This window comes from Blennius ocellaris, assembly GCF_963422515.1.
Source record: "Blennius ocellaris genome assembly, chromosome: 23".
In the NCBI taxonomy this organism is placed as follows: Eukaryota; Metazoa; Chordata; class Actinopteri; order Blenniiformes; family Blenniidae; genus Blennius; species Blennius ocellaris.
In genome coordinates, this window is record NC_137672.1 from 9,253,688 (window position 1) to 9,281,137 (window position 27,450).

Here is a 27,450-nt window from a genome sequence, read left to right on the forward strand (position 1 = left end):
GCTGGGTCACCTGTGATTCGCCTCCTTCAAAGACCAGGGAACGAGTCCACACAGGCAAAAAAGAAAATCCACGGCTTCGGTGACGGGGAGGGGGGGGGGGGGGGGGGGGGATGACTCTGCAGTTTTGACTTCCTCGGCGTTTGACTACAGCTTATGCACTTGTTTTAGGACCATTGAACACTAACTCGGTGAGTTATTTGATCAACATCCGACAACCGACGGCACCAGATTTCAATTGAAGGTCATCCAGTGTGAATTTCGTTTCGCAGTCTAAAGAAATTGGAGTGGCATATTTCAAAGTTTCGTCCTTGCCAGCAGCCGCCTGTCCCAGTTGCCGGTGTTTTCAGCTGTGCAGTTCTGTCACTTCATTGTGAATTTACCTTGCATGTGCAGCAAATGCATCAACATCAGCCCCCCCCCCCCCCCCCCCTTTTCAAATCCTCAACAATAGACTTCATAAATCAGCACTATGGGTGATACTAAAGACGTAACTCAAGGCAGCGGATGCTCAAAAGTAGATAAAGAAAGCGACATTTGTCAAAAGGGGAGGGGGGGGGGGGTGTCTGCAGAGGCAGCAGGGACGTGATCTTCCCCTGTTTTAATGGTGTTTTGCTTGATTTGGCGTTTCAACAAACAAAGCTCCTCCTCAGAGAACATCCAGTCCTGGAGTAATGTGCCTGCTGGATGATAGTCGACTCAGATACACGTCCTCCCCCTTTAGCATGAGCTTTATGTAACGCACACATACGAGGAGGGGGGGGGTGGGGGGGGGGGAGCTTCAGGTTTAGTTGCTCAGACTCAAAAGCAGTAAAAGCAGTCACGACAAGATGTTTGACTTTGTTTTCGTACTCGAACATGATCTAAAAGTGTGTCATGGCAGTGTCGTGTGTTCATACAGGTAAGTGTGAGGTGACGACGGCTATGTCAGAGCTGAGTGGCTGCATTATTAAATGTGTTTGGAAGGGAGCTCTAACATTTGCCTATCTCGACCACTGCGTGCTTAAGTACGACGGGGAGCGCAAGAATTTGCATTTTTTGCATTGCTTCTACCGCTGCCGGCCGGCCCTCTAATTCTTATATCTAACGAACACACATGCACACCAGAGGGAAGGGGGGTGTCCTCTGTCCTTGCTTAGACAAACAGACAGAGAGCGAGAGACAGAGAGAGAGAGAGAGAGAGAGTTTTGGCTTAGCTCGGGGGCTAATAGTGATAAAGTGACAGCAGGAACACGAAGTAAGTCATAATGTGCCGGTTCTGCAGAGGACAGCTCAACAGGCAAAGCCATTTCCTTTTTCTGATGAGAACAGGCTGTTCTGAGGGGTTCCTCATAAGCCCCCCCCCCAAAAAAAAAAAAAAAAAATCAAACACACAGACATGATAAAGACCACAATCAACCCGAAACTCACACTGATCCCAGCTCAGTATAGTTCTTCTAAAAATTACCCTAAACTACTATTTATATACACTGAATTTTTTTCAGATTATTGTTTTAAATGTCTCAAAGGGTCACATTATCCGGCTTTGCAACACTTCCACATGGTGTCCTTGGTCCAAAAACGTTTTATTCAAAGTTTATTGCCCCCAAATCCAACTTTTCCTTGATTTTTCATCCATTTGAATATTGGATCATAGGAGCTGCATTCAGAATCTGCTGTGTCTGTGTGAGCTGGACTGGCTCCGCCCACACATGCCCATCTATGGGAAGAGGAGGAAGTACTCCCCTCTCGTGGTGCCATGTGCCAGAGCAGAGCTGCCTGATTGTGTTCGGGGGGGGGGGGGTGGGGGGGGGGGGGGTAGGAGGGGGGAGGGGGGGGGGGGTAATTGGCTAAACCCCTGATGACACTATATAGGCTTTTGATTTCTGATTGGTTGGAGCTACACACTTTAAAATTTGAAACAAAGCAGGGAGAGAGATGACAGGCTTTCTTCATTTCTGGGTTCCCAGATATGGGGGACGCATATTACTGTTGGAAAACCATTAGAAAATTAATTTAGCATAATATGAACCCTTTAAAAAGCTGCGTCAGGTGTAGCAATTGGCATCATCTTTTGCTCGACATGATCCAACTCGGGGGTTTGCAGCCTTTCTGCCAGTTCAGTGTAAACAGACATCGTTTTCAAAACATTGCTGTGTAAATGCGAAACTTTTCTGAAACAAAAACGCAAAAATTATGGCCCTTAGTGTCATTTATAGCTCCCAAAGTAAAACATTAATCATGAAGCCTAAAGAAAGATGCAGGCTAATGATTCTCCACTTCTTAACCCATGATAGTCTACAGGAGTTTTTCTGTGTTGTTCTGCCGCCCAAACAGAGTCAATATTGGTATAATGTGAAATATCCTTTCAACAGGATTGCTAATATTCACTTGTCTTGTCAGATCTTTCATCAAAAAGCCACATTAATGTGTCTTTACTCTACGTTCTCATTCCCCCAAAAGTAGGAACAGCTGCCACCCATCTCAATCTGAGAGCTTTAGGGTTCTGATCCGACCTAATCAGTCCCCCCCCCCCCCCCCAAGTGTATTTTTAAAGCCAGTGGAAACGTTTTCCATGTTTGTTTTCCATCGTGCAGCCTTGTTGTGATTGACCTGAGACTGAAGAGACACGTGGGGGTCCTTCCTACAGAGATCCTTCACTGTGTGAGCAGGGGGGGGGGGGGGGTTATTTAATGGTTCAGTCCACGATGGAGAGCCGAGGCTGGATTTAACGCCACTAACAAGCAACGACCTGAATCCTCCGTTTGTGGGCATTGTTAGGTGACTAATCCCCGTATTAGCCTTCCAATCATTCCCATTGTATATTAGTTTTTCCTGAATCCCCATGACAAAACGACACAGTAGAACCATCATTGAACTCAAAGTCCAGGCACAATCAAATCCTCAATTTACATTCTTAGGAATCTAATACACACGTTCCTGTGTTCTTGATAATTCATTCATAACCAGACAACACTGGCAGCCAGTAAGCTGATGCACTCTTGCACCAAGCCCCCCCCCCCCCACCCCCCCCCCCCCCCCACCAACCCTGACCCCCGCCACCACCACTCCCCCACCTCCCCCAGGAGATGTAGGTCACTGTACTCAGCTGGACAGCATTTCCTGCCGTGAGCAGCCCGCAGTGGCAGGGTCTGCCCCTTACCCTGCCCAGAGTGCGTAGGTCGGGGGGCTATTGTTGTTTTTCACCAGCACACTCCAAGGTGTTGATCCCCTCGTTGGCAGTGTGGGAGCTGTCGGGCATGAGAGACCTCCGACAACCAACACCCAGGCAGCACTAAATACCAGCAAGCATTAAAAGGAAAAAAAAAAAAAAAAAGGTTTAGAAACAGCCACTGATGCGACAGTGTTGTTGGTTCCTGTTTCTCTTCCTCACATCCTCTTATCTAAAGTTGTTTTGTTTCTGCACACAGGTAGAAACAGAAGTGCAGTCGGCACTGACGGATCGTTGCTCTTTGTTCGGCCAAAACGAGACCGTTCAGGAGTTTCCTGATCATGCGACGAACTGTGTGGCTACAAAAATCATTTGCACCCTTGAGGCAAGTCTGGTATAAATGGCCGCCGTGGGTCGCAGCCTCGTCCTGTTGAGAGAGGGGAGCCTGCCGTGATAATACTCATCACCTTAACACAGGAAGAAGCCAATGTTATGTCCTTCACTGATGTCCAAAATAGCCTCTGTGTCTCTTTGCATTTGTCATTTCATAGTGATTATCTCCTTGTTCTGTAAGAAACGAAGATATAACCTAACTACCCGTGGGACTCATCAACATCCTTTTAATACGAATACTTTTGATTGAGCTGGCTTCATGCATTAACGCAACAAATGAGATGTTTTTCTTGTTCGGCATTCAAATTCAGGCAATATCTATTAATATTTGAGTGGGTTTCAAAGTTAGATGTTGTATGCGATGAGCAGTCCCCTCTGATTTCAGGGACTTTCCCTCAGCAGGGGGCACGTGACGTGGTGGCCTGGGCAAGAGGGGCAAAGAGCGGTGTGGATTTCTTTGGTATGTCGTCCCCTCGCAAGTCTGTCTCCACCGGCGTACTGTGCACTGACCTGTGCTCATAGCAAAATAATTTACAAGGAGAGACCGAGCATAAGGTGGAGACTCAAAACTAATCGACGACAAAAAAGGTGAAGACGATCCGATGGAGGGTGCACGTGTACGTGCGAGCGAGCCGCGATATCTGCTTTTCAGCGAATTCGATCATTTGTCACTATTTAAAGAATCACAATTAGGTACGGTTTTGACTTGTTAAACATTTTCTGATCTTATTGCTAAGTAAACCTGAACAGATGCTAATCATAGCTCGTAAAGCCGCCCCTATGAAGTAGCTGAATGTTTGCTTTAGCATAGCACTTAGCGCCATTGACTCTCATTCGGTTTCCATGACTCACACGGGTTGGTGCTTATGCTGCCATCTACTGGTGTGGTCATGCTCCTGCTTTAGATCGTCAGCAAACAGACACCAGTGGCTCCATTTTAAAGGATTATGGCTGTGATTAAAGTGTTTTTCAGTTACTTTCTCTGTAACAGCTTAGAAGAACTTTATTATTAGAACTGAGATAAGTTTTCACAACTTTTTAGGTGAAAACACTTTGTTTTTGCGTGCTTTTCCAGACACGTTTTGTGTTTTCACTGCGATGGCTCTTCAACACAGAAATGGCAGAAACGTTGAAAACAATGTCGTTTTCATGTCAGGCCACTAGTAGATGCTGCTGTGTGTTTTTGTAATGAAACGTTTGAAAAAGTTGAATGAAAAAGTTTTCTTTGGCCTGTTTATATAATTTTATTGATCTTTCGATGTCTGTTATTTAGAATAGCCGGTCTAAGCTCCGCCTACTCCTCCTTTTGTAGTTCTGATTACTGTGTAATGAATCTGTTTATTTTGTAAAAATGTTTCAACTTTGATAAGATCTCCGCTCACTCTTATAGCCTGCATTTCCTTCATTATTTGAATCGAGCTAGAATACAAGGTTGAGGTTTTTTTATCTACACTTCATGGAAATCGGATTAAAAAATACTTAACTTCCAAGCATTTTCTTTCTCTCTCCACTAACAAATGGGTCAAAGATCAGTTCCCTTTGCCAATTCTGAGATGGTCAATATTTTCTGGCGTCTGTTCATCATCAACACTGGTATTATTATATAATAATATTTTATTTTTTTCTTTCAGACTTTCATTGATGTGATTTAATGGCAGGTGATGTGTCACCTATTCTTAACCATGAGCAGCAAAGTAAAAATAACAAAAACAGCCAAATCCTGTCGAGCAGGAAGGTGAAGATCGCGCACAGGATGCTGGCAGCGAGCCAAACCTACTGTTAGTTGTAGATCTTCCATCCGTGGCATTCCCAGACTGGGACGTCCCAAACATTATACGTCACCTTGTAGATCCTAAACACATGTTAAATGACATCCTTCTTATTCAACGACGTGAAAGAGCTCCGGCAGGATGTAAACATTCAAGATGACAAATTTTACACCAAGAGAGAGCAGCCTGCAGGGTTTTTTTTCCCCTTGAATTGTGTTTCGTCCCATTTTTTTTTTTTTTCTTCTTTCAAAGTTATTCACGCCATTCATGAGCTCGGCTTCCCGTCACAACCAGACACCGGTAACACGAGCCGTCTCATTGAGTGGCGCAAATAATAGGATCAGTGTGGTCGAGGTCACATGGAAAACATCCCACGCCGTTATGAAATTGATCAACTACTGTACTAAATGGTAAAAAAAAAAAAAAAAAAAAAAGACATTTCGATTTTCACCTCATCATCCAAACCATTGTTCAGAATTCAAAACTGACTGCAGATAGGTTTTGAGTTAATAAATAAAAAACAATTTCTCAGTGGTCCAGTGGGGGGAAGTCTTCATGTAATCCCTGCTGGCGTTACCCAAGATGCATCTCGTCTCCACATGTGTGCGATTTAGATCAGCGCAGATCATCTGGACGGGTCCCGACTCTTCAGTCGCTGTGCTACAGGGATTTAATTTGCGTGACCCATGAGCCTCATCATGCGATTCATTGTTCTTTGTTAACTATTGAAGTCGAGCATGTGATCCCCAAGCGTCTGCTCCGCTGGTTCGCTTCTCAGTAGACATGCAAGCCATTAACCTCCTATCCAGAGGAGCATGTCGGAGGCCGAACTGGCTAATTAAACGAGTGCTCAGCCCCTCTCTCTCTCTCTCTCTCTCTCTCTCTCTCTCCTCTCTCCCCTCCTCTTCATCCTCTGAAACCGGCCGCACACCTCATGTTCAGGGCCGTATTTGAAACATTCCTGGGACGCCAGGGTGCATGGAGTGTCTCCTTTTCTGGAAGTTTTTGGCTCAGATTTTTTTTTACATGATTTGCTCTAGTTGCTCTCCCTGCTCTTCCCCCTTATATTTTCTTTCTTTCCTTTTTTTTTTTTTTTTTTTTCCCAACTGCACTCTTAAGTGAAGTATTAATGAAGATGACTGGGGTGGTTCCTCTGTACCAGTTTGAGTTCTGGGTTCAACAGACCAAAGACAAAAACACAGCTGTTTTATTTATTTATTCAAGAAGATTTGGACTGGTTTGACGGACTGGAATGTATTTTCATCACTCACGGGTTGATTAAAAAAAGAAAAAAAGATGTTTGTTTGTTTATAATTTTTTATTTCATTCAAAAGTAAAAATCAAATTCAACACATTTTGAAAGAAAAGAGCAGCAGAAAATCACTCGTATAATATCTACCCTTTCGTTGCCTTTCAATACCTTTACATCAGTCTGTTACACAACATTCAACATTTGCAAATATTCTTATTTTATGTGTAGTATTTACAATATACACACACGAAAAAGAAAGAACCATCAAATATCTAACCTCTCTATATTGTAGAATTCAGCCCATTAGTTCACCTGCAATCTGAAACGAGCTTCTTTGGATTAACCAGGATTCAGGAAGCCTGATTTTATTTTTTTATTTTTTTATTTTTTTATTTTTTTATTTTTTTATTTTTTTATCCATCTATCCATCCATCCATCCATCCCGTCCCCAGCAGATCAGGCCTGTAATTTCACACCAGCTTCACTGTGCAGACGGAGAAACTATCTGTAGTGGGTGTGGACGTGAGGGCAGCAGATGTGACGGCTTACATCCATAGCATGCGAACCTCCTAAGCCGGTCAGCCTCCACCTCGATGATGATTATTTGCGGGATCGGCTGTTTTCGTTGCGTCACGCGTTCAGCAAATTGCCACGGGTAAGGTTAATCCAGTTCAGGGTGGGTCGGGTTCAGTTCAGACACGCCGCAGACATGTGCAGTCCAGCCGGTGGCTCCGCGGCGCGTCGTCTACGTTCGAGTCTCGTCCTCCATGTGGGCGTCTTCTTGTGAAATCTGCATCGAGTTTATGGAAGCAAGCGGCGACTCTCTGCACGTCGCTTGCCCGTTGTGGTAGCATCAGCTCAAATGCAAACCTCGCCGCCCGGCTGTTTGTTCCCGACGTTACTCTGCAGAAAAGTGCCCCGGTCACGGAGATTGCCGTTGCCATTGCCACGTTTCCAAACATTCGCCGCGTTCGTTTTAACAGCTTGTGCAAACTGAGAGTAACCCAGAAACACTTTCCGTATCCGGTTTCGTCCTCTTGAACCAACTACACCTCTCCCGGCAATAGCTGGGGGGCATTTGTAGGCCGGCTAACGATATTTGTGTCTCATTAATGGCTGCTGATGAGCTGAAATGGTAGACTCTCAGAAGCTTTATTTACTGGCTTTTAATACTTTAGCCGTCAGTTTGATTTACGCCGCCGCCATATGGACACCGGTTGCAGGGGGACAGGTCTTGGTACCCACCGACATCACACTCCTCCCCTCACTTTCACACAATCTGGAGCACGCGGTGGGTTTATTAAGTGCATTTTTCACCCGATTCATAAAACGCGTGGGGGGGCCGTGTACTCTGGGCAGGGTCAGACACGAGAGGCGCCGCCTCGGAGCCAGGCGCGGGGTTTTCAGCCGTAACTCATCAATAAATTGCAAGAATTTATAAGTTCCATTTGATAGCCATATGGCCCGTGCGTGCGTGCGTGGTAAACGTTCGAAAGCCGAGGAGCCAGTGGGTCTAATGAACCGCTGACATGGCCGACGCTGCGATGATGGAGAGGACGCGGAGAGGCGGGGCCTCAGGCCGCCTTGCGGTCGCTGCCGTTGCATAGGAACACATTGCAAATAGAGAGAGAGGAAGATGGTGTCTGCAGGGCATGAAAACGTATTTTATTGCTCTACAGTTGTTGGTACAGAGATTTTGTCGCCCTGCTTTAAGCGGTTAAATCATTATAAAGTTAATAGACGGTTAGGATGATTTCCTTTTCTGAGCTGCGCGTCTTTAAATAAACTATTTGCTATATGACGAGACTATTTATGTCAGGCTTTGTGCAATCATGCAAAAATAGCTCCTTTTAAGCAGCTCTTTTTTTTACCTTAAAGTCCTTCTCTACTCAGACGGTGCTCATGCTACCACGTCCAGATCTACCCCACCCTCGGGAGTTGTTGGTGAAGAAGAAACCAGTCAGACCACGACTACCTGTCACCTGACTTGCTTTCTTTGCAAGAGAATCTCAAAAATGAAATATGAAGAGCTGGCGCTCGTCTGTGATCTGTTTACCCGTGTCTTTGTCCCTGGTTGGCGCATCACGTTTTTGAAATGTCGTTCAGACACCTTGAAGTCTGTATGAATAGACGTATGTGTGTGTGTGTGGGCAGGAAATAGCTGACAACCCTGCGAAATCTCCAGCAGTTTGTGATTAAGAAGATGGAGCTTCAGACCGCTTTCCGGTGACCGGAGTCAGATGACGGTTCCGCCAAATCCCGTTCTCTTAATTCCGCGATGTCTCGGCCCTCACCCAACCAGTGCACGGGATGCTCTTGCACTGAATCGGGTTCGTCATGCAGGATTTGGTCTCCTTGGTGGGGATCTCAGTCTCCCTGGAGTCACTGTTTGCTGCTCTGGACCCACATTTGTCCAATTCATCGTATTCATATCAATATATTCTTTCAGTCTTGATGGAAAACACATCAGAATTTGTTTTTTCGCAAAACTCGTTCTTTTATTATCAATCACTATCCAGTTTTCAGTTGAAGCCATTAAGTGAAATCTTAATTTTCTGTCTATTTAAGCCCAAAGGGAGAGACTTAAATTATATGTCACTCGAAATGCAACAAAATAATTTTACCAAGGGGATCAATATGAGATGCTTTCATCCTTCAAGACTTCAATACATTATTACAACTGACTAGTGGCACAATGCAGAGTGGCACGACATAATTTAATCAAATTGATCTTGTCCATTTCTTGGATATCAGTGGGGAAAATGGGACAGAGGGATAGTTGATTTGAAGGCTGTGTAACTCTGAAAATACTTGGTTGGATACGAGACTACAGACCGGAGTGAAACAAATCCTTCAGTTGACATCTTGACAGATCAGATGTGTGTATATTGAGATTTCTGAGGGTTTTGATCACAGATCTGAAGTGCAGAGAATCACAGCGCCGAAAGAAGACCGGGCTTATTTAATTAGAGCGTCGGACACTTACACAGCCTCGGGAGCAGCGCGAAGAGACAAAATGTTTGTTTTTTTCCCCAGATTTTCTGAATTGGACCCAGATTTATGTTTGCCGTATCGATTAAACCGTGTAAACATATTGGCGAAATGTTCCAGTGTAGCGAACCAGGCAGACACAGTCTGCTTCTCCTGCCACAGCACCCTCCTAAAGACATGCATATAATGTGCAAAAAAAACCAACCTAAACTTGTCAAGTACTGAGATTCACTTTAAAGTAGGCAGCTGACAACTAAATGCTTTGGTATCAAACTCTTTTGAAGCAAATCCACCGGCCTCTGTGACAGCAGCTCGCACGCATCTGTGAGTTATAGCAAAGTAAATTATTTTACAACTGTTTTCCCTGCTTTGTGTGTGTGTGTGTGTGTGTGGTATGTGTGTGTTTTAGGGAGACCTCTGCCATTGTTGAGCTTTTACATCCTGACAACCGGGAGCCTGACGTGTTAAAAATAACTCCGTGCTTTCCAATTTTGTCATCTTTCGGGACCGCTTGTCCCAGCTGTTTTGATTTGGCGTGCGTCCCGCCGGAACACTCGGGGTCACCGACGGCCGCTTCCCGTCACATGATTCCTCATTGTAGTGCAAACAACCCCCCCCCCCCCACCCCCCTCCAAGTATTCCAACACTCAAAAATAGGCCACATGGGAAGGAAAAGCTTGTGATGTCAGATTTCTGAATTGCATGCCTAAATACTACGCGAGACTGACACTATTTTTCTTTTTCCTTTTTTTTTGTACGCGCTTGGAAATATCTTGTTTTTTTTTTTTGTCTGTGAGCTTCTGAAGAGAAGTCGGTTCATCAAGGGTTCAGCACACACGCAAGATTACAGAATTAGGACGCTGGCTGCTACCGTCAGGACAGATGTGACAACAAATGGAGGCGTCAACATCAGAGAAAGTTGTTTGTAAAAGTCTGCGACTGTCGGGGGTGACATTTCTGCGAAACAAAAGAATTGGGTGCGGACGAGTTTTTGCGTGTGTGTGTAAATGGACTACTTTGTTTCTACGTACATTGTGGGCACCCGTATCTTTACACATAAGTAGTAACGATGGTGACGTTTGGACAATGCAAGTTGTCACGATGACCCTGAAATGCTTTGAGAGCGCCGTGTGTTTCGTGCGGTGCGTGCAAATCTTCAATTCCGCGTCTTTAAGTAACCAAACAGCCGACTCTCGATGTGTGCTCTGCAAACAACAAGGCTATGCAAACTTCCCCGGCAACCTAAGCAAATACGTGATATAACTCGTTGTCAAGCATTACATGAGACCGATGGACGAGGTCGCAATAAAGCTTATCTGAACCAGACGTATTGTGTTGATAATATTTCCTGTTGATTATAGATAAAACCTGAAAAACCTCTTGTCTGAACCTCAAGGGTGGAAGTGATCTGTGCTTTTCCGCTGCGCGGCGGAACGGCGGCCTCTGTGCTTCCACCGAGGTCAGCCGGGCCCGTTCTTGATTGATGGACGCCACGTTGCTGCCTCGGTTCCTCTCACTTCAACTCGGCCTCCTGCGTCCGTTTGCCCGAGAACAAATGATGGCGGCGTTATCTAACCTCCGCTGCTGCATCATTCAATAGTCCCGAGGTTTAAGTCCCGCCGCAGCTCCCCGCCAGCGCCGCTTCCTTGGTTCTGACACATTCATCCCTCCCCAGCGTCCTCTCATCCAAACTTAGCATCGGGCCGGCGTCCAACCCAATGTATCCTTTTGCTTCTTCTGTAGATTGCCAAGTGGCAATTCTATAACTAACGTGTCAAGTCTCCGTCGAGTAAATGGATCCGACATCAAAAACCCCGAGAAAATGCCACACGGTCGCCTACAAGCTGGTCACAAATACACTTTTTGACGTTTCACCAGAAATAGCTCAAAGTCAGCGTTCATCCTTTTCTACACATTCATAAAAAAAAAGAAGAGGATTCTTCGGGAGGCACTTGAAGCTCTCCGGCAGAAAGTCAGACATCGGGATTCACGCCGTCTTCTCTTCTGTCTGATATGAGACTGATCCCAGCAGCTGCTAGTTAAGTTAACTAGCAGGAGACGCCTACAGTGTGTCGCTTCTGCGGGTCGCTTTCTATGGACATTTATTGAATTTGTTCATGAGCCTTAAGGTAAGATTAAAGGTTGCATAACCAATGCTGGAAGCCTTTAAAATTTACCGTGTCGTCAAAGTCAAATTTAGGTTACTAAAGGACAATAAAATGGCACGAGGAAGGTTTTTTTAAAAATGTATGGCTAAAGTTTTAAAAATTTGAACTTTTTCCTGTTTCTTTGGCTCATTTTCCAACATTTTGACTGAAATCATAGAGACATGAGGGGAAAAAAACATTTTTCTTTCTTTCTTTATCATGAAAAATTGAGAAAAAAAACATCTTCAATTATTTAAGGTAATTTAATTTGACATTTCATCTGGATTTTAACCAGTTATGAAATGCCCTCATTGCCAGATTGTATTCTGGTAATGAGATATTCCTCATTTAATCTCAACTCATTTCTCTGTGCTTCCAGTTTCATGGCCTTCATGTACTCAGCCTTTCAATTCACACTCCATCCATCCATCCTTCCATCAATATTTTCTAATCACCTGGATTCTTTTGGTTTACTTGTGGCTTTTCTATCATCTGTACACTCGTTCTGGATCTTTGTTTGAAGCCCGCCCGTGTGCTTGTGTGCTTGTGTGTGTGTGTGTGTGTGTGTGTGTGTGTGTGTGTGTGTGTGTGTGTGTGTCACAGTCTGGATGTCTGTTTGTCGGTTTGCCAACGACGAGCGCCGTTATTTGTTCGGCCGCGAGAAAAGGCCTTGGTCTGACTTGGATCGACAATTTAAAAATAAAAGCTCTGTCCTTGTGCGTGTGTGTGTAATTTATTAAAGGACGGGACAGCTTTATGATTGTGACGTGTGTGTGTGTCTGTGTGTGTGTGTGTGAGTGGGTGTGTGGTTGTGACATGGCTGTTTTGTGGCTCTGCTGGGACGATCTGGCTCCCAGCCAGTGCAAATTGTCCACTGCTCGGAGGGCTGGAAGCCCCAGGGGGTATCTGGAGAGGGGAGGGGGGGTTAGCTGAATGAAAAAAAGAGGGGGGACGCCTGGGGACGCTGCGGGAGTGGCAGCAGCACACGACAGTCCAGATTTGTCTGAGCCTCTTCATACAGTCTGCTGTCAGGATCCCTGATCACTGATTTTCTCTTATGTAGAAGCTCCTCTGCATAAATTAGGATCTGCAAACATTAGAGAAGGACTTTGAATATTACCTGGTATTCATTATCAAGCATTGGCTAACTCTTTTATTGTTCTTTCAGCTCAGGGGTGTCAGAAACACGTTAGTTAAGGGGCACACAAAGTGCCAAATTTCATCTTCAGCAGGCCGGACAAGTAAAACAGTGCTATAATAACCTTTAAATTTAAATTTTAATGTTTTTCTTCTTTGTGGCGCAGAGAATGCATGATGAAAATGCCTATATTTTTGGCGAAAATCAAACAATTACAACAGAAAAGGACTCAACATGAGGCCATTTTTGAATGAAACCTTCTGGTGCAGTAAAACGTCCCAAAACAAAAGCTTCTATAGCTGTTGCATCATTTTTACAAACTCACCTTGCCAGCATGGCTTTGAGAGTAGTTTGATAGCCATGTGCTTCTTTCAAGGCAGCATCACTGATGCCTCAGAAGAACAAATGTCAAGTTCTCGCTGCAGGTGTTTGCAGAAAATGCTGCTTTTTTGTGAATTTATAACTTGCAGACGTATATATTCAAATAAAAGGTGAACTTGTGCTTCCTGCTGTGTAATGCAGGCTTGCCCTGCTTGAAGTAAAAAAAAAAAAAAGAAGAAGAAGAAATCTGATATTTCTGAGTCTTCCTTTTATGTCAAACGAGGAAGTACAATGCTTTACAAAATACCTGGAGGACGGGCGTGGGCCCAACAGGAGCTTTAGTTCACACAAACTGTGTTTAAGAGGAGCGGCCAGAAGGAAACGTCCTCATGATGAGAAGATAAATGAAAACCATCTCTCACAGTTTCCTCTGTTGTTTTTAACCGCTCACTCCAAGAGCCACGCGCATTCAAACCTCACGGCTGTTAGAAGTTCCTGTTGAACACACGTCAGTTCCAAACAAATCAAACAAGTTTGTGTTGAGTCATTGCTGTTTTTAATGTGACAAAACCCTACTAGTGTCATGTGCTCATTGTGTTTGGGACGTATTGTTTCTGCAGTCGTCATCTGCACACGCAGCTTGTAGGCAGGTCTTTAATGAATCACAAAGGAAAAATTAGTTTTCATAAGAACGCCAAAGTTTTAAAGTGGCTGCTGGTGAACGTTTATCTTCTAAACTTGTGTTAAAGCCATGTTGTCAGAGTGGGTTTTTTTTTAAAAACATGCATAACATGCATTTTTGACATTTTACTGTATTTTGCACCAAAGTTTTTCATTAAAATCGGCTTTATGTCGAGATTGCAGTGATTTATGGTAGTAATTGTTTTGATTTTGTGAAAATGTAGACATTTTCATCACATATACTTAAAATGTGATGGTTACCAAGGCATTCTGCGTGGAGTTTGCATGTTGGCCTTGTGCAGTGAGGGTTTTCACACACGTCACTGTCTTTACAGCCTAATTGGCTGGCGTGTTTATTGACTTTGGAAACGCTCCGGAAAGAAAATGTATCAGTGTTTTACCTCGGTGTGTAAAAGCCTCCAGGCAGATCCAAACCCCCACAGGTGTAGCCCTCCACCCGGCTTCTCGGTACACCGTTCAGAAAGCCGGAGTTTCCGCGAACTGTTTTCTCCTGGCACGCGGTAACTGGAAGACGTGTTCGCCGTACTAATTTGTGCCTTTGACCTCCTCCCGACCCTTCGTCTCTCAACCTTGTTCTCCCGTCTCCTCCCCCCCCCCCCCCCTGCAGATCCCTGTCTCATTGTGATGCCGCCGTGCATGGGCGACGCTGACCGCTTCAGCCTGGAGGCACTGCGGCACATCCACAAGCAGCTGGACGACGACAACGACGGGGGGATAGAAGTCAACGAGAGCGTGGAGGTGAGCGGGATTTTGGGAAAATGAGGCCAAAACCGACACGCGAGGGTCTTTTTCTCTGAGCTAAACTTTAATGTCTTTAGAATCTTAACAAGATTTGGTCTTTTTAGTCTCAATAATTGGACCAATAAAGATTTGAAATCGCAAAAGGAAGTTACGACGAAATTATTTTTCAAGCGTTCTCGTTAAAAGGAGGTGGAAGCAGAACAGGAAAACAATCCTTCCAGTTTTTGTTCGGGTCTCGTAAAAGTCCATGGAGAATCCTTTCAACCCAATTGACCTTTGACCTTAAGGAGACGTTTGTCCATGTTTTGTTTGGGATGAAATAAACCACGTTGTTTATCCTTTCTGGATTCCTCGTCTCGCTGTCGCCTGTGCCCCAAGGGACATCATTTGACTCTTTCTGCTTCCTAAATGACTTAAATAGTTTAAAGTGCTTTTGCCTCTAATTCTTCTCCACAGATTACAGTTCCGGTTTACATTAATGCTTCAACAGTTTGCTGTTAGATCGAATTACATAACCTCCACAAAACTCATAGTTTACACACTAAAAATGATTCAATAAAGAAAATTGGATTACTGTCCTTTATTTTGGTGAGAGCCTCATATTGTGAATATTTGACCTCCACAGCCACTTTCTCCTTCTCATCCAGGAACGCTGTAAGTCATCAGTTCTGAACAAAACTCGCTTGCCCGTCACCCCAGGACGTAGATCAGCCACGTGTCAGTAAATATTTACTCCACAGCACTAACTGCGAGTAACAGCCTGTGGCACTGGTGGCACTGGGCTGGCCTAAAAGTCATTTGACTTTAATAATTATCAGTTACTCATCAGAGGAGACGGCCAAGTTAGCGTTCCTCACACGGTGACACGTCGTCAGAAACACTCACACATGCCGAGTGGCTTTTTATGTCACCAATATATTGTCATTTCAAGCTGAAAAATTGTGTTTTTTTTCCCATTTGGAGTCATTAAATGGGGTATTTCCATTATACTGTCGATTAAAGGTGAAATATGAGCATTTTTGTGTCCATTTTGGTGAGAACTTCTTATATTTGGGGGTAAATTACTCAATATACCACAGTTCTATGTGTGGACAGAGAAGCTGGAGGTTTCTGTGAGGGTTGCGGTGGACACCTGAGAGCACTCTGACCCGCTGTGCCCTGTGGGTCTCTGGGTAATCGAACGGACTCTTGCTTTCACAAGCAGTCACTCGGGATCACGGCTGCATTTTCTGTTTGTGTGTGTGTGTTGGCAGGCGTCGTTGTTTTTTTTTTTTTTTTTTTCTTCTAACTGGCCATGAAAGGCTGGTGTGAGAAACGCTTATCCCTCTCGGCCCTGCGGTGGCGCCTGCCGGAGAGCGCTGTACGGAGAGCGGCGAGGGGCGCGGTGCAAGAACTGGACCCCGGCCCACGTGAAAGGGACGGGTGTCCGATGGCCCCCCGACGCAGAGAACGGACGCGTGTTCTCGACTTGCCCCCTTGTCAGTTTTCACCTTTTGTCTTTATAAGGGCAGCGAGTTGTGTGTGTGTGTGTGTGTGTTTCTCTCCGGCCCAAAGCCCGAGTTGTTTTTGGCCGTCGCTCATCACTGAGGATTTTCCAGCTTCTTCTTTGGGCTTCGGGATGAGACGGGTCTCATAACTTAACAGAGTCTCATGTCACTTCATCGGTTGGTACCTCAGTGTAATTCAAAATAAATGACTCCTCGTCGTCTTCTTCTTCCCGTGGTTATGTAACGTGGGTTCTTTCTGTTGATTTAGCGTGTTACAGTTGGGATTAGGAGAAGCTGTAGTGACTCAGTCAGGAGTAGGCGTAGAGATTATAAAACACAGGGTTCGGATCGCATGAAGGTTGGTCGACTGTCCGTCTGCGTACACACTTTTTTTTTTTTTTCTGTTGTGTTCAGATGGTGCCGGAGAAAAACACGTGGGTGCAGTAGAGCAGGAGAGGCTGTATTTGTTTCACTGCGTTACTGAACAATTCCCACAAGGTGCTCCAAGAATACATCCGAATCTTTATTAAAAATGGTCAACGTAAAGGCTGAAGTTTTCAACGCCCTCGCGTTTGCGATGCGAGTTGAAGACCAATTGATCGCTATTGGTCGCCCACGTACGTTAAGATGTGTCACTATCCAAGAACGGAGCCTCTGTTTTTGGAGCATTTCTTGAGAATTTCCTCAATAAAAATGGTCAAACCGTTGATTTTATTGTGTAATGTCTGATATCGGTACATTTTTTGTTTTTCTGGTAAAGTCACTTTAAAGGAAAGCAATTTCAAGAGTTGATCGGCATCTTTAGTACCCAATAACGCCGTATCAAACGATTACAATGATATGGTTAGCAGGCCTAAATTTGAGCTTTTAAATAACTTTGTCATTAGGAATGAATTCAATTTGAAGCAAAAGCTTCAAAAGTTAACAGGAAGTTGGTCATAAGTTGGTTTTTTTTTAAAGCCACCATGGATCATCATGTTTCTGTAACGTTTCTTGAGCATTCTATTCACACAACGCAGCATTCATTGTTGTCATGACGAGCGGATAATATATGGGGCAACGGTTCTCACAGCTTCATCTGCAAGAGGCCAAACCAGGATAAAGAATAATGATAATCTGGCTCACAGAGAACGTAGATGAACAGTGATTGCTACACGAGGAACCCGAAAAAGATTTAGAGAAACAATCTCGAACATAAAAAAAAAACAAAAAAACAACAACACATCAAATCACTAATGGCTCGTGTTAAACCTCATGCTAGTACGTGATGTCTGGCGTATTTTTAGATCAAGCTTTACAATGATCGCCCCAATGCTCATTTCTAGGAAACTTGAAGAACGCCCAGGCGCTTTAAATCTGGCCGTCACATGCGACGGCGAGACAAAGGCAGCATTTCTGCTTTGTGTTTGTTCGCACGGTTTTCACGCAGAAGCATTTTTTTTCCCGCCGCTTTGTTTTGAGCGGAGTGGCGCTTCCGAGCTTCAAGGCGTTTTGTCTGCTGTGACCTTTTCAGCTTCACACTTTCAGGCCCGTACTTTAAATAGAGTTCGGCCGTGATGATTTCCTGCTCAAGCGACACGGAGACGCCGACTTAACTGGCGTCTGTTTACCTTTCCGCAGTTTGTCGTCGCAGCGTTTAAGATCCAGCAAACGGTAATCGAGCTAAGCTGAGATGTGGTCGTCTCAGCCTCTGGAGGGTGAACTGGTGAAGCTCCGCTGCAACTTGACAACAATCCCTGTTGCCATGTTTGACAGAAACGAACCCACACAGACATGTTAACGCTAAGCCGAGTGATGAAACGCCGGTTGCGGCATCAGCGCTTCTCGGAGCAGGAGGATTCACTCAGTTTTACTCTTGCGCCTCGTTTCATCACTTCCGCACAAGACCAAAAACAAACGATGGAGAAAACTCATATTCAAATCTCCATTTTGGATTATTCTGTGAAATGTGACGGCTCATATTCTTTCAAATTGGGACTCATTTTGATAATAGTGAAGTGTCGCTTCGCGTCCGTGCACATTTGCATGTTCCTGATGTAAAACGATCTCTTAAACATATTGACAGAACCGGCGCAGGAGAAAGACGAGCAAACAAAAGTGTTACTCACCGGCTGATGGATTTCAATTAAACTTCGACTCCCTCGATTGGAATCAAACCGTCCAGAAACTTCAAACTGTCTTTGGCTGCTGGGACAATTTCCCTGCTTCACAGTTTGCGTGTCTTCGATGTGCATACATGGCTTTTTTTTTTAACTGTTGCAACGAATTAATGACACAGTCCAGCACTAACCGCAACACTGCTTTTACAAGTCTGTAATGCCGTTAGTCACCTGTGGGTGTGTCTACTGTAATGTTCATTGTACAGCAGTTTTCTGTTGTAATAGCCCCAAATGAACCTATAATCACTTCTATTTACTGTGACATACTTTATACACATGTTGCTGTATGGAACTCTTGGTAACACATAAGAACATTTGGGAAACTAAAAGAAAGAGCTCTGGTTAGAGACACTAGGCATGATGATGAGTAAAAGCAGGTATAAACTTTGATTGTTGGACGTCTCAGACAAATGATGATTAAACATTTCTGGTGTTTTGGCGTAAAAAAACGAAAGCGGTTCATGGACGGTAGCCCGAGATCGTCTCCTGACAGGATTCGGACTTTTAAGAAATAGAGTTGAAGTTGTATTAACTTTTCATATCTTGATTTGTGCCATCATCAACTCAAATCCAGTGTCACTTCAAGTGAAAACTCCAAAATGTTGTGCAGTTTGGGAGCCACTGACAACGTTTTGAAAACGCGCCGTCTCTGTGCAGACGGAGGAAAATGCAACTTTTACAAAGTAGGACTTCTGATTTTCGGAAAGCGTCCAGAATTCGACGACTGCACAGTAATTTTATTAGCAATCTGAAGCCGTTGAACACGTCCAGTGTCCAGTTCCTCATCGAGTAACGGGCGCTGTCCGAGGTTGTGAGTGACATTCGGTGGGTGTGTTGTCGAGCGCCGTCGCTGGGGACGGCAGGTGCACGTCCTCGCTCCGGGGTTCCGCCTGTCTGCCAGGGAAACGCTGCGCCAGATCGTGTTGCATCACCCTTGAAAGCTCACGAACCCAACCAACGTCACAGCGGCGAGTGCGCGCTTCCACCGCCTTGTGTGCGCATGTGTGCACTTTATTAGCGGTTGACAGGCCATGCATAACACCTTGGTGGACAAAAAAAAAAAAAAATCAAGGCTCGCATGTGAGTTCTACATCTGTGCAGGCATACTGTAGGTATGTCTTACTTGAGCGGTATGAATAGGAGAAACTTGAGGAGGCCCGAGGAGCGTTTAGGCTACGGTATATCTATAAAAAGACGCTTCTTGAAACAGTTTGTTGACTCGTCTGGGAATGTTCTGGAGATTATATTCACAATTTAAACCAACGCAGACCATAAACTTGAAAATTGGTTCATGTAAAAAAAAATCAAAAACGGAAATCTGCTTCCAGAAATCTTGACGACACCAACAAGGAAACGAGTAATTGCAAATGCATTTCCTCTCGTGAAGGAATCCAAACAACTGGGATGATAGATTGGCAGTTAAAACCGGCGTGTCTTTCAACAAAGTGACTGTCAGTAGATGAATAAGTGTGACGAGTTGTTCTTCTTTAAGACATTTGACTGTCAAGACTATTATTCTCTGAATACGCCGCACGCTTAGTCAAGTTCGATTTATATTGCAAAGAATGTTTCAGGGCACTGAATTGGCATGCTGCTGGATCAATAATGTCAAAAGGCCCTCAAGAATTACCCCCCCCAGGTCTGGAGTCCCACATTCCCTACTTGAAAGTCACTTTAACAAATGATCTGTAGAAATGTATTCCAGTGTTGATGTCGTGTCTGCCAGAGGGAAAGATGTGCCAACTATTTGATCAAATACTGCTACTGCTCACGCGACTCGCCTGTAATAGCTAGCCAACCTGGTCGTCTGTCTATACGGATGTCCGTGTTCTCATATGATTAATGTTTATAGTGTATCACTCTCTGCGTGTATGCGTGCGTGGTTTCATTACAAAAACAACCCACAGTGTCCGCTCGTGGCCTGACATGCTAACTACTTCATTTTCAGCATTTCAGTCATTTGAGAAGAAAATAAGACATTCATTTTATGAAAATGCTTCCAAATAAACACAAATTCTTCGTCAATTACAGTCAGAAACTGAACAAGCCTGCTTTTTTTAGGATAACTTACCCGTGATAGTCGGTAAAATGCATGAGATCCTGTCAAATTTGAGCTCTAACGGTTTGAAATGTATATAATTTACCATTATTTTTTTTTTAGAACTCAATTTTTATTAAGGTTCATAACATTGTACAATACAATCACATTTATTACAGTTTATAAGTGCATGCCAATATACAGATATTGAAGAGTGTTGCACAAATAATTAGACAAAACATAAATAAAAGTAAAATAATATATACCAGAACATAAGAAAACAACATAATTTATCATTTCTAAACGCCAGACATCATGTAACATGGTCCCTGTCAACGTATAGTGAAACATTTCTCACCCATAAAAGACATACTTACCCTTGGCTACACGCTACAAATATGAAATAAACTGATGTTATCGTGATGAGTGATGAGACAATCCAGCCGTCACCCGTGATAAATCAGCTGTTGCCCATAGTTCATGTTCTAGTGAATCACAGCCAAGTGCACTGTACCCTTTGTCCTTAATTTACACCATATTAATGACAATTAATCACCCGAATGATCCTTTTTGTCGTCGGTCTGTGATTAATGTTGATTAATGTCGGGGCGTGTTGAGTAAAAAAAAAAAACCTCATGGGGTTATGATGATGGAAAAGCAGTGGATGTTGATAACTTGAACGAAATGATTTGGCTATATGTGGACAGACGGACTGATACAGTAGATGTCGGGGGGGGGGGGTGAAACGAGTCGGAGGGCGAGCGGAGGCTCACGGGAAGCGTCTCTACCCAATCTGGAATGCGATGTGAACAGATATGTCTTTGTGTGGCGCTCTGCGCGCCGATGTGTCACCCTCGCTCGCTGCCAGGTCCCTTGTGGACGTATTATTGTCTTTGCGGGACCGACTGTTGACCTCCAGGGGCCGAGTCGAGGCGCTCTGTCCCGTCGTCCCGTCACAAAGACCATTTCATCTTTTGTTTTGTGTTTATTTCGCACGACTTTCTCCTCTTTTTCTCCACGAGATTAAACACCGCATCCGTTAATATCACGCTATCTTAACTTTTAACCACAAACGCAGTGAGGCAGCCACACAAAGGACCAACTTTATATTCGTGGTTTATGTCTTTTTTTTTTCTTTTTTTTCTTTCTATGGCCTCATAAAGCTTCGTGTCCCTGCAACAACAGGCTCTTTCATCTGGCAGTGTACGAGGGGATGGTCTCATTTTCAGCAAGAAAACTCAATGGAAAAGATCTCTCGGATACAAAAAGGAGATATACTCGGTCACTTGTCCATGGAAGTCGTCGTGTTTCGCTCGCAGGACTGGATTTTGTTAGATTTGCACACGACGTGGTCCCTCCGGTGACTCAGCAGGCAACCGCTTGAGTTTGTGCCCGGTGTTACATCAGCAGGAAAATACATTTGCATTTGTATTGTGAAAAGGAAGAGGGAGGGGGGAAAAAAAAGAAAAAGGTCTCTCAGAGGATTTTGTCCACTACTGTGGTGTTGAAAGAGCTTTTCAGGCAAGCCCATGTGGGAATCCCTAAGAGGGGAGGGGGGGGGGGACAAAACAAAAGTTCACGTGTTTGAACACACGCCACAAGATGTGACATTCTTTGTGTTTACTTTAGGATCTCACAGATACATAGTCGGTCGGCAAACATGCCGGTCATCATTGGACCAAATCCTCTTGATCTTTCTACGGCACCTTTTACCATAATTTCACCAAATGTCAATATTTAAACCAGGGGAGACAAACACAGTTTAGTTGAGGAGCCACAAGAAGTCTCATTTCATCTCTCGTGCCACAATGACCTTTAAATTTAAACTTTGAAATTCCTCTTGTGTGCAGAGTCCATGTGATGAGAATATCGACATTTTCATCAAACCAAACAAATACGACCACGAATGACAACAAGCTCAACATGGAGCAAAAACAGTCGGACATAAATAAACGTAGTTGTTGCATTAGTCATGTTTTTACAAACTCACCCTGACGGCATGGCATTAAGGCCCAATGCTAGTTTTTAATACTTCCGCTTTCCAGCAGTAAGCCATGGTTAAATATTGTTTTTTCACGCTGAGCTACGATCGCTGACACGCAGGTGAGATCCCGCCTGGCGCACCGGGTTTCTGTCTGAAGGCAGGATTCAGACCTCTGGCGAACACTTTGCATCGGCAGGTGGCACACCCTAATCCCTCCGGTGCCGACACAAATCTGGACTTGGTCCAGACTGAGGAGGCGAATTCATAAACACGGATGCTGAACTTGGATGTTTTTGATCGTCGAGACAGTCGTCGCTGCCACTCACTGTGAGAGGTGCACGATTCTGTGTAAACAAAGACGTGACCCAAAGGTGATTTATTTATTTGCGTCTTGAGAATAAATGCACCAAAAAAAAAATCAGAATACAAACACAGAAAATGGCACAGAAATGCAACTTGGTAGCCATTTTTGATTTTTGCTAAATAAACTAATCATTAGTTTTGAACTACATGGAAAATGACGCCCCCTCTCCTATGTTATGCAGACTTTATCTAACCAGGAGTAAAGTTTGCAAACTGGAAAGATGCTGCTGAAGGCCCGGCTGTGATATGTGTAAACAAGATGAACATTGTTTTGCAGGATGTGAAAGCTCAAAAGTGATTTTCTATTTAATGTCGACCTCAGATGAGCTGATTTCCATCTAAACGTGCGACATGTGTCGAGAGAGAGAGTTTTTGAGATGTGTCCACACATGCATCCAGGACTACTTCAAAGGAGTTTGCTGCTGCAGCGGAGCAGTGATAACATCTGTGTCAGTGCCAGCACATGATGTGTTTTAAGCTGGGATACAATCAGGATGTGCTGTTTTTTTTTTTTACATCCTTATCATGTCAGATATGAAAGTCATTGATCTGTAACTGTGATTCATTGCTGTGTCAAAACAACCTTCCCTTTGTTTGTTTTGTTTTTTCAGGATTTGAAAAACGCCACGATCTGTCACTGATGAGTTTTCTTGAGTGTTGAGCTGCTTTTTTTTCTTTTACTTTTTCTTTTTTTTTTTTTTTGTTTTGCTGCCGACATGTACACACAGTACAACCAAGCCGACGGTACACCGAGTTCCTCCATCGGTCACGCCACGGCCTGAAAGTAAAGGGACTCTTCATTCTTCTGTGAAACTACACCTTCTTCTTACACCTACACATTTGCAAGTCATTTCGCTGGCTCAGCTTCTATTTATCAGTCCCCAAACTCCAACTAACAACATGTACTCGCAGATCGTTCTGTTTCTGCTCCTAATATCTTTTGATTTATACCCAATTTCTGCATGCATGAAGGGCGATCCTCCAGGCTTATTTACTTTATACATTTATTTTTTTTACTGGAGTGATAATTCAAGTTTCTAAAAGAGTGAAAAACACTATTCTGTGACTTGCCGAGCTTCACTCTAAACAGAATTAAAGTACATGTTTCAGGTTCTTTGTAGAGATCTATAAAATGAAATACCTTTTAGCTTTACAGAGTAGCGTCCTGTTTCTCTTTGCTGAGCTAATTGTGGCTGCCCAGAGACAATCTGCACACAGATTACGACTTTTAAGGTTCATGATAGGATTTGATTATACATAAATACACAAAACATGTACAATTATTAAACCCCTGTTTCTCTCGTCCTCAGTTTGACAGGTTTAAGTGATGTTTTTTAAATTTTTTTTATTGAATAAGGCAGTGGCCAACAGATCTCATTGTACTGAAAAGGATCTGGTTGAGTTTTACAGCCTCTTTGTGTTTAAACTCGAAGCTATTATCACGTGAACTTTCAAACTTGGATTCGTCCATTTGTCTAAATTCGGGACCTGATTTACCGAACTCTTGCATAAATTGTACTGATTTGCGAGAGAAAACCAATACACACATAAAGAAAACATGCAAACTTCACACATTAAAACCCCACAATGCTTCTCGCTGTGAGGCAAAACTGTGGATTCATGTATTATTAAGTGGGACTTGTGTACCTTGTGCTTCCTTTCTGATTTCTTGACGCCGTCAGTGCGAGTACTGGGCTCGTTCAGAGTGATTATGGGTCTGCAGCAGTAACGGCTGCACCGCAGTGCTATCAAGGGCTAATTAGCTTTCAGAAACAGGTACGATCTATTAATTAGACTGAAGTTTGGTTGTTTTTGTGGTTTGTGCCAAGTCCACACACACACAAACACCGAGCTCCGAGATGAATGCTTTGTAGTGCTTGGTCGTCGGCCACGGCCCTCGTTAATGCTGCCGGCGTTCTGGCAATTCTTTGGCGGGTTTGTTTTCGACGGCTTTCTCTGCAGGGGCATTTATAACCCAGCGACCAAAGGAGGACGGCCGGAAACACCGAGAACACACACTCTCATGCACACACACACACAGGTGGAAGTGGTGCCTCCACCATGGATCGCTTTCTCTTTGCAAAGTCCCTAAAAGGAAGAAAGCTCAGCAAAAAGAAAAAGTGTGTGTATGTGTGTGATCCAAAGCCAGACTTTTAGACAAAGCCAACTCTCTGCAGCTCCCTGTTGAACCCACACATGGACATACAGAGACGATCTGAGCTCTCAGTGAACCACCCTCACTTTAGAATGCTGTAAACTGACATAAAGCCTTTTTCTCTCTCTCTCTCTCTCTCTCTCTCTCTCTCTCTCTCTCTGTTCTGTTGCAGTTCATAATAGAAGACATGAAGCAACAACAAACCAACAAACACAGCAACCTGCACCGTGAGGACCAGCACATCACTGTGGAGGAGCTGTGGAAGGGCTGGAAGACCTCTGAAGGTAACACGCATGCCCACACACACACACACACACACACACACACACACACACACACACACACACACACACACACACACACACACACACACACACACACACACACACACACACACACACACACACACACACACACACACACACACACACACACACGTCAAGTGGCTCTGCAGCAAACACTGCTTTCATATTCCTGCAGAGCTCGCACAATAAACCTGGAGTTACATTATCTAGAACAAGAAGAATCCTGCCAAAGTGTCCATCAGCATCGGACTCTCTTGACTTTTCATGCATATACGAGTCGAACCAGGTCCAAAACCTGTCGGTAGCACCTTGTTACTGTTACCTGCAGGTCGGAATTCAGCCTCATTCAACTTCAAATTCACGATAGTCCCAAAATTAAATGTCCAGAAGTGACAATAAACTGTATTTATTGTAATACATGCTGATTTTTACGCTCATCAAAATGACACTATACCGCCTCGGGATTGCAATGTTCCCATATTGATGTTTAACTTTAAATGGTGGTAAATAATGAAGGTGAAATCGATCGGGGATGAATAGAAGACAAATTCATGCTGAAGGATTGAGGAGGGATAAATTTAGCATCCAAGAAAAAAACCCCCATCAAATTCTCCCAAAATTAAAAGGCCGACTGGTTACGTGGTTTCTTTTTTCTGATCTTTGACAGCCGTGTGGCGCTGAATCCCGAGATTTATTCCACGTTTTCAAGTTTTAATAATCAGTTAATACCACCAATAGTAATCAGTAGCTTTATTTGTACAACACAAAACATGACAATAAGTGATTCTTGGAGATTCGTCACGATCACCACATCCTTTCTTTTCATAACACACACACACACACACACACACACACACACACACACACACACACACACACACACACACACACACACACACACACACACACACACACACACACACACACACACACACACACACACACACACACACACACACACACACACACACACACACACACACACGTTTTATCTTCAAACAGTCTCAGCCAGTTTGTGCCGACGTTTGTTTATAACTCATATCTGTGGAGCTCAGTGGTTTTAGAACAAGTTCTTTAGACGCATGATTGGGTATCTGGAAATAAAACACACGCGGCATGAAAAAGAAAAAAAAGAAAAGAAAAGGACTGGGTGGAAGCAGGTCCGTCGGGTTCAAACAACAGAGACAGATGAGCGACTGCTTTGCATCAGCTCACTTGTTTTAAATCGGTCAGTTTCCCTGAACGTGTTTGGACTTTCACTCGGGTAAATCTCCGCTCGACGTTGTTATGGAGCAGCGAAACAAAAGGTGTTAATCTCACTCGATTTTAAGTGGATTTTAGTTTAGCCGTCTCTTACTCGGCCCTGAGTTATTGTTTACCTCCTTTTTTGTTTGTTTGTTTCTATAAAACATAAAAAAAATTATATTCTCAACCCCGTTTGCCTTCATTATTGCTTTTACCCGTTTTCTGAAACCTTTGTTATCCAGATTTTTAAAAAAAAACGAAAAACCCTCCATGTTGTTCCAAAATGCAATTAAAAGCAAAAATACATTTAAAAATAGAAACTTGAAATAGCAGTGATTTAATGCTGAATGAGCCACAAATGTGATTAAGATAGAAACCCGGTTACATGAAACGGATGTCAGGGTCGCACAGAACATCTTTAAGAATATATTTGTAATAATCCCAGAGAGAAATTCATTACAACCGAACACTCCGATCCTGAGTCTGCGTCTCTAACCTCATATCTTTGCCTTGAATTCCTATTTATAGAGCCCAATGAAAGTAACTTTACATAAAGCCCATTTACTTTTGACTTCTTTTCATTTTTCTGTGATGAAAGACTTTCAGTGAAATTCAAATCTACTACTTATAGTGATCACTGCAGAATAGACATAATTAAGTTCAGAGGAAACGTCTTTGTAGCGTCGCTCCACACACAATAAATAGAACAGACAGTGAAACTATCAATAAAACATAATTGAATAAATACATGTTAAATCCATACAGAAGCTCTGTTCATCCTCCGCTTTCCATCAGCCGTGAAAACGGAAGTAACTTGACCTAATTTCTCATTTTTAAGGACATTTACCAATGAAGGTTGTATATTTACTGACGTCGACCTTGTGAGCATCGGGAGATCTTATTTAAGACGAGACGCGATGAGACGGTGCGACTCAACTTGTCGGTATCGATCACGTTGTCGTCAGACGACGCACAGAGCTCCGTCTTTATATTCATATTCTCCCTCGCAGTTTGCGTCTCCATCATCATTTTCCTCTTCGTCTCAGTCTTGGTTTATTTCCAGATTTTCCCATTACAACTTCAAGGACATAATCAATCATGTACAACAATAA

The 27,450-nt window shown here is 43.7% G+C and overlaps 1 protein-coding gene across 1 annotated transcript in view; it reads left to right on the top strand.

Moving 5' to 3' along the window:
- stim2b (stromal interaction molecule 2b) overlaps positions 1-27,450 on the top strand; it is a 39,441-nt gene that overhangs the window by 4,867 nt on the left and 7,124 nt on the right. Inside the window, 2 exon segments of the mRNA XM_080518799.1 lie at positions 14,469-14,599; positions 24,961-25,072. Coding sequence (XP_080374925.1) covers positions 14,469-14,599; positions 24,961-25,072 — 243 coding nt within the window.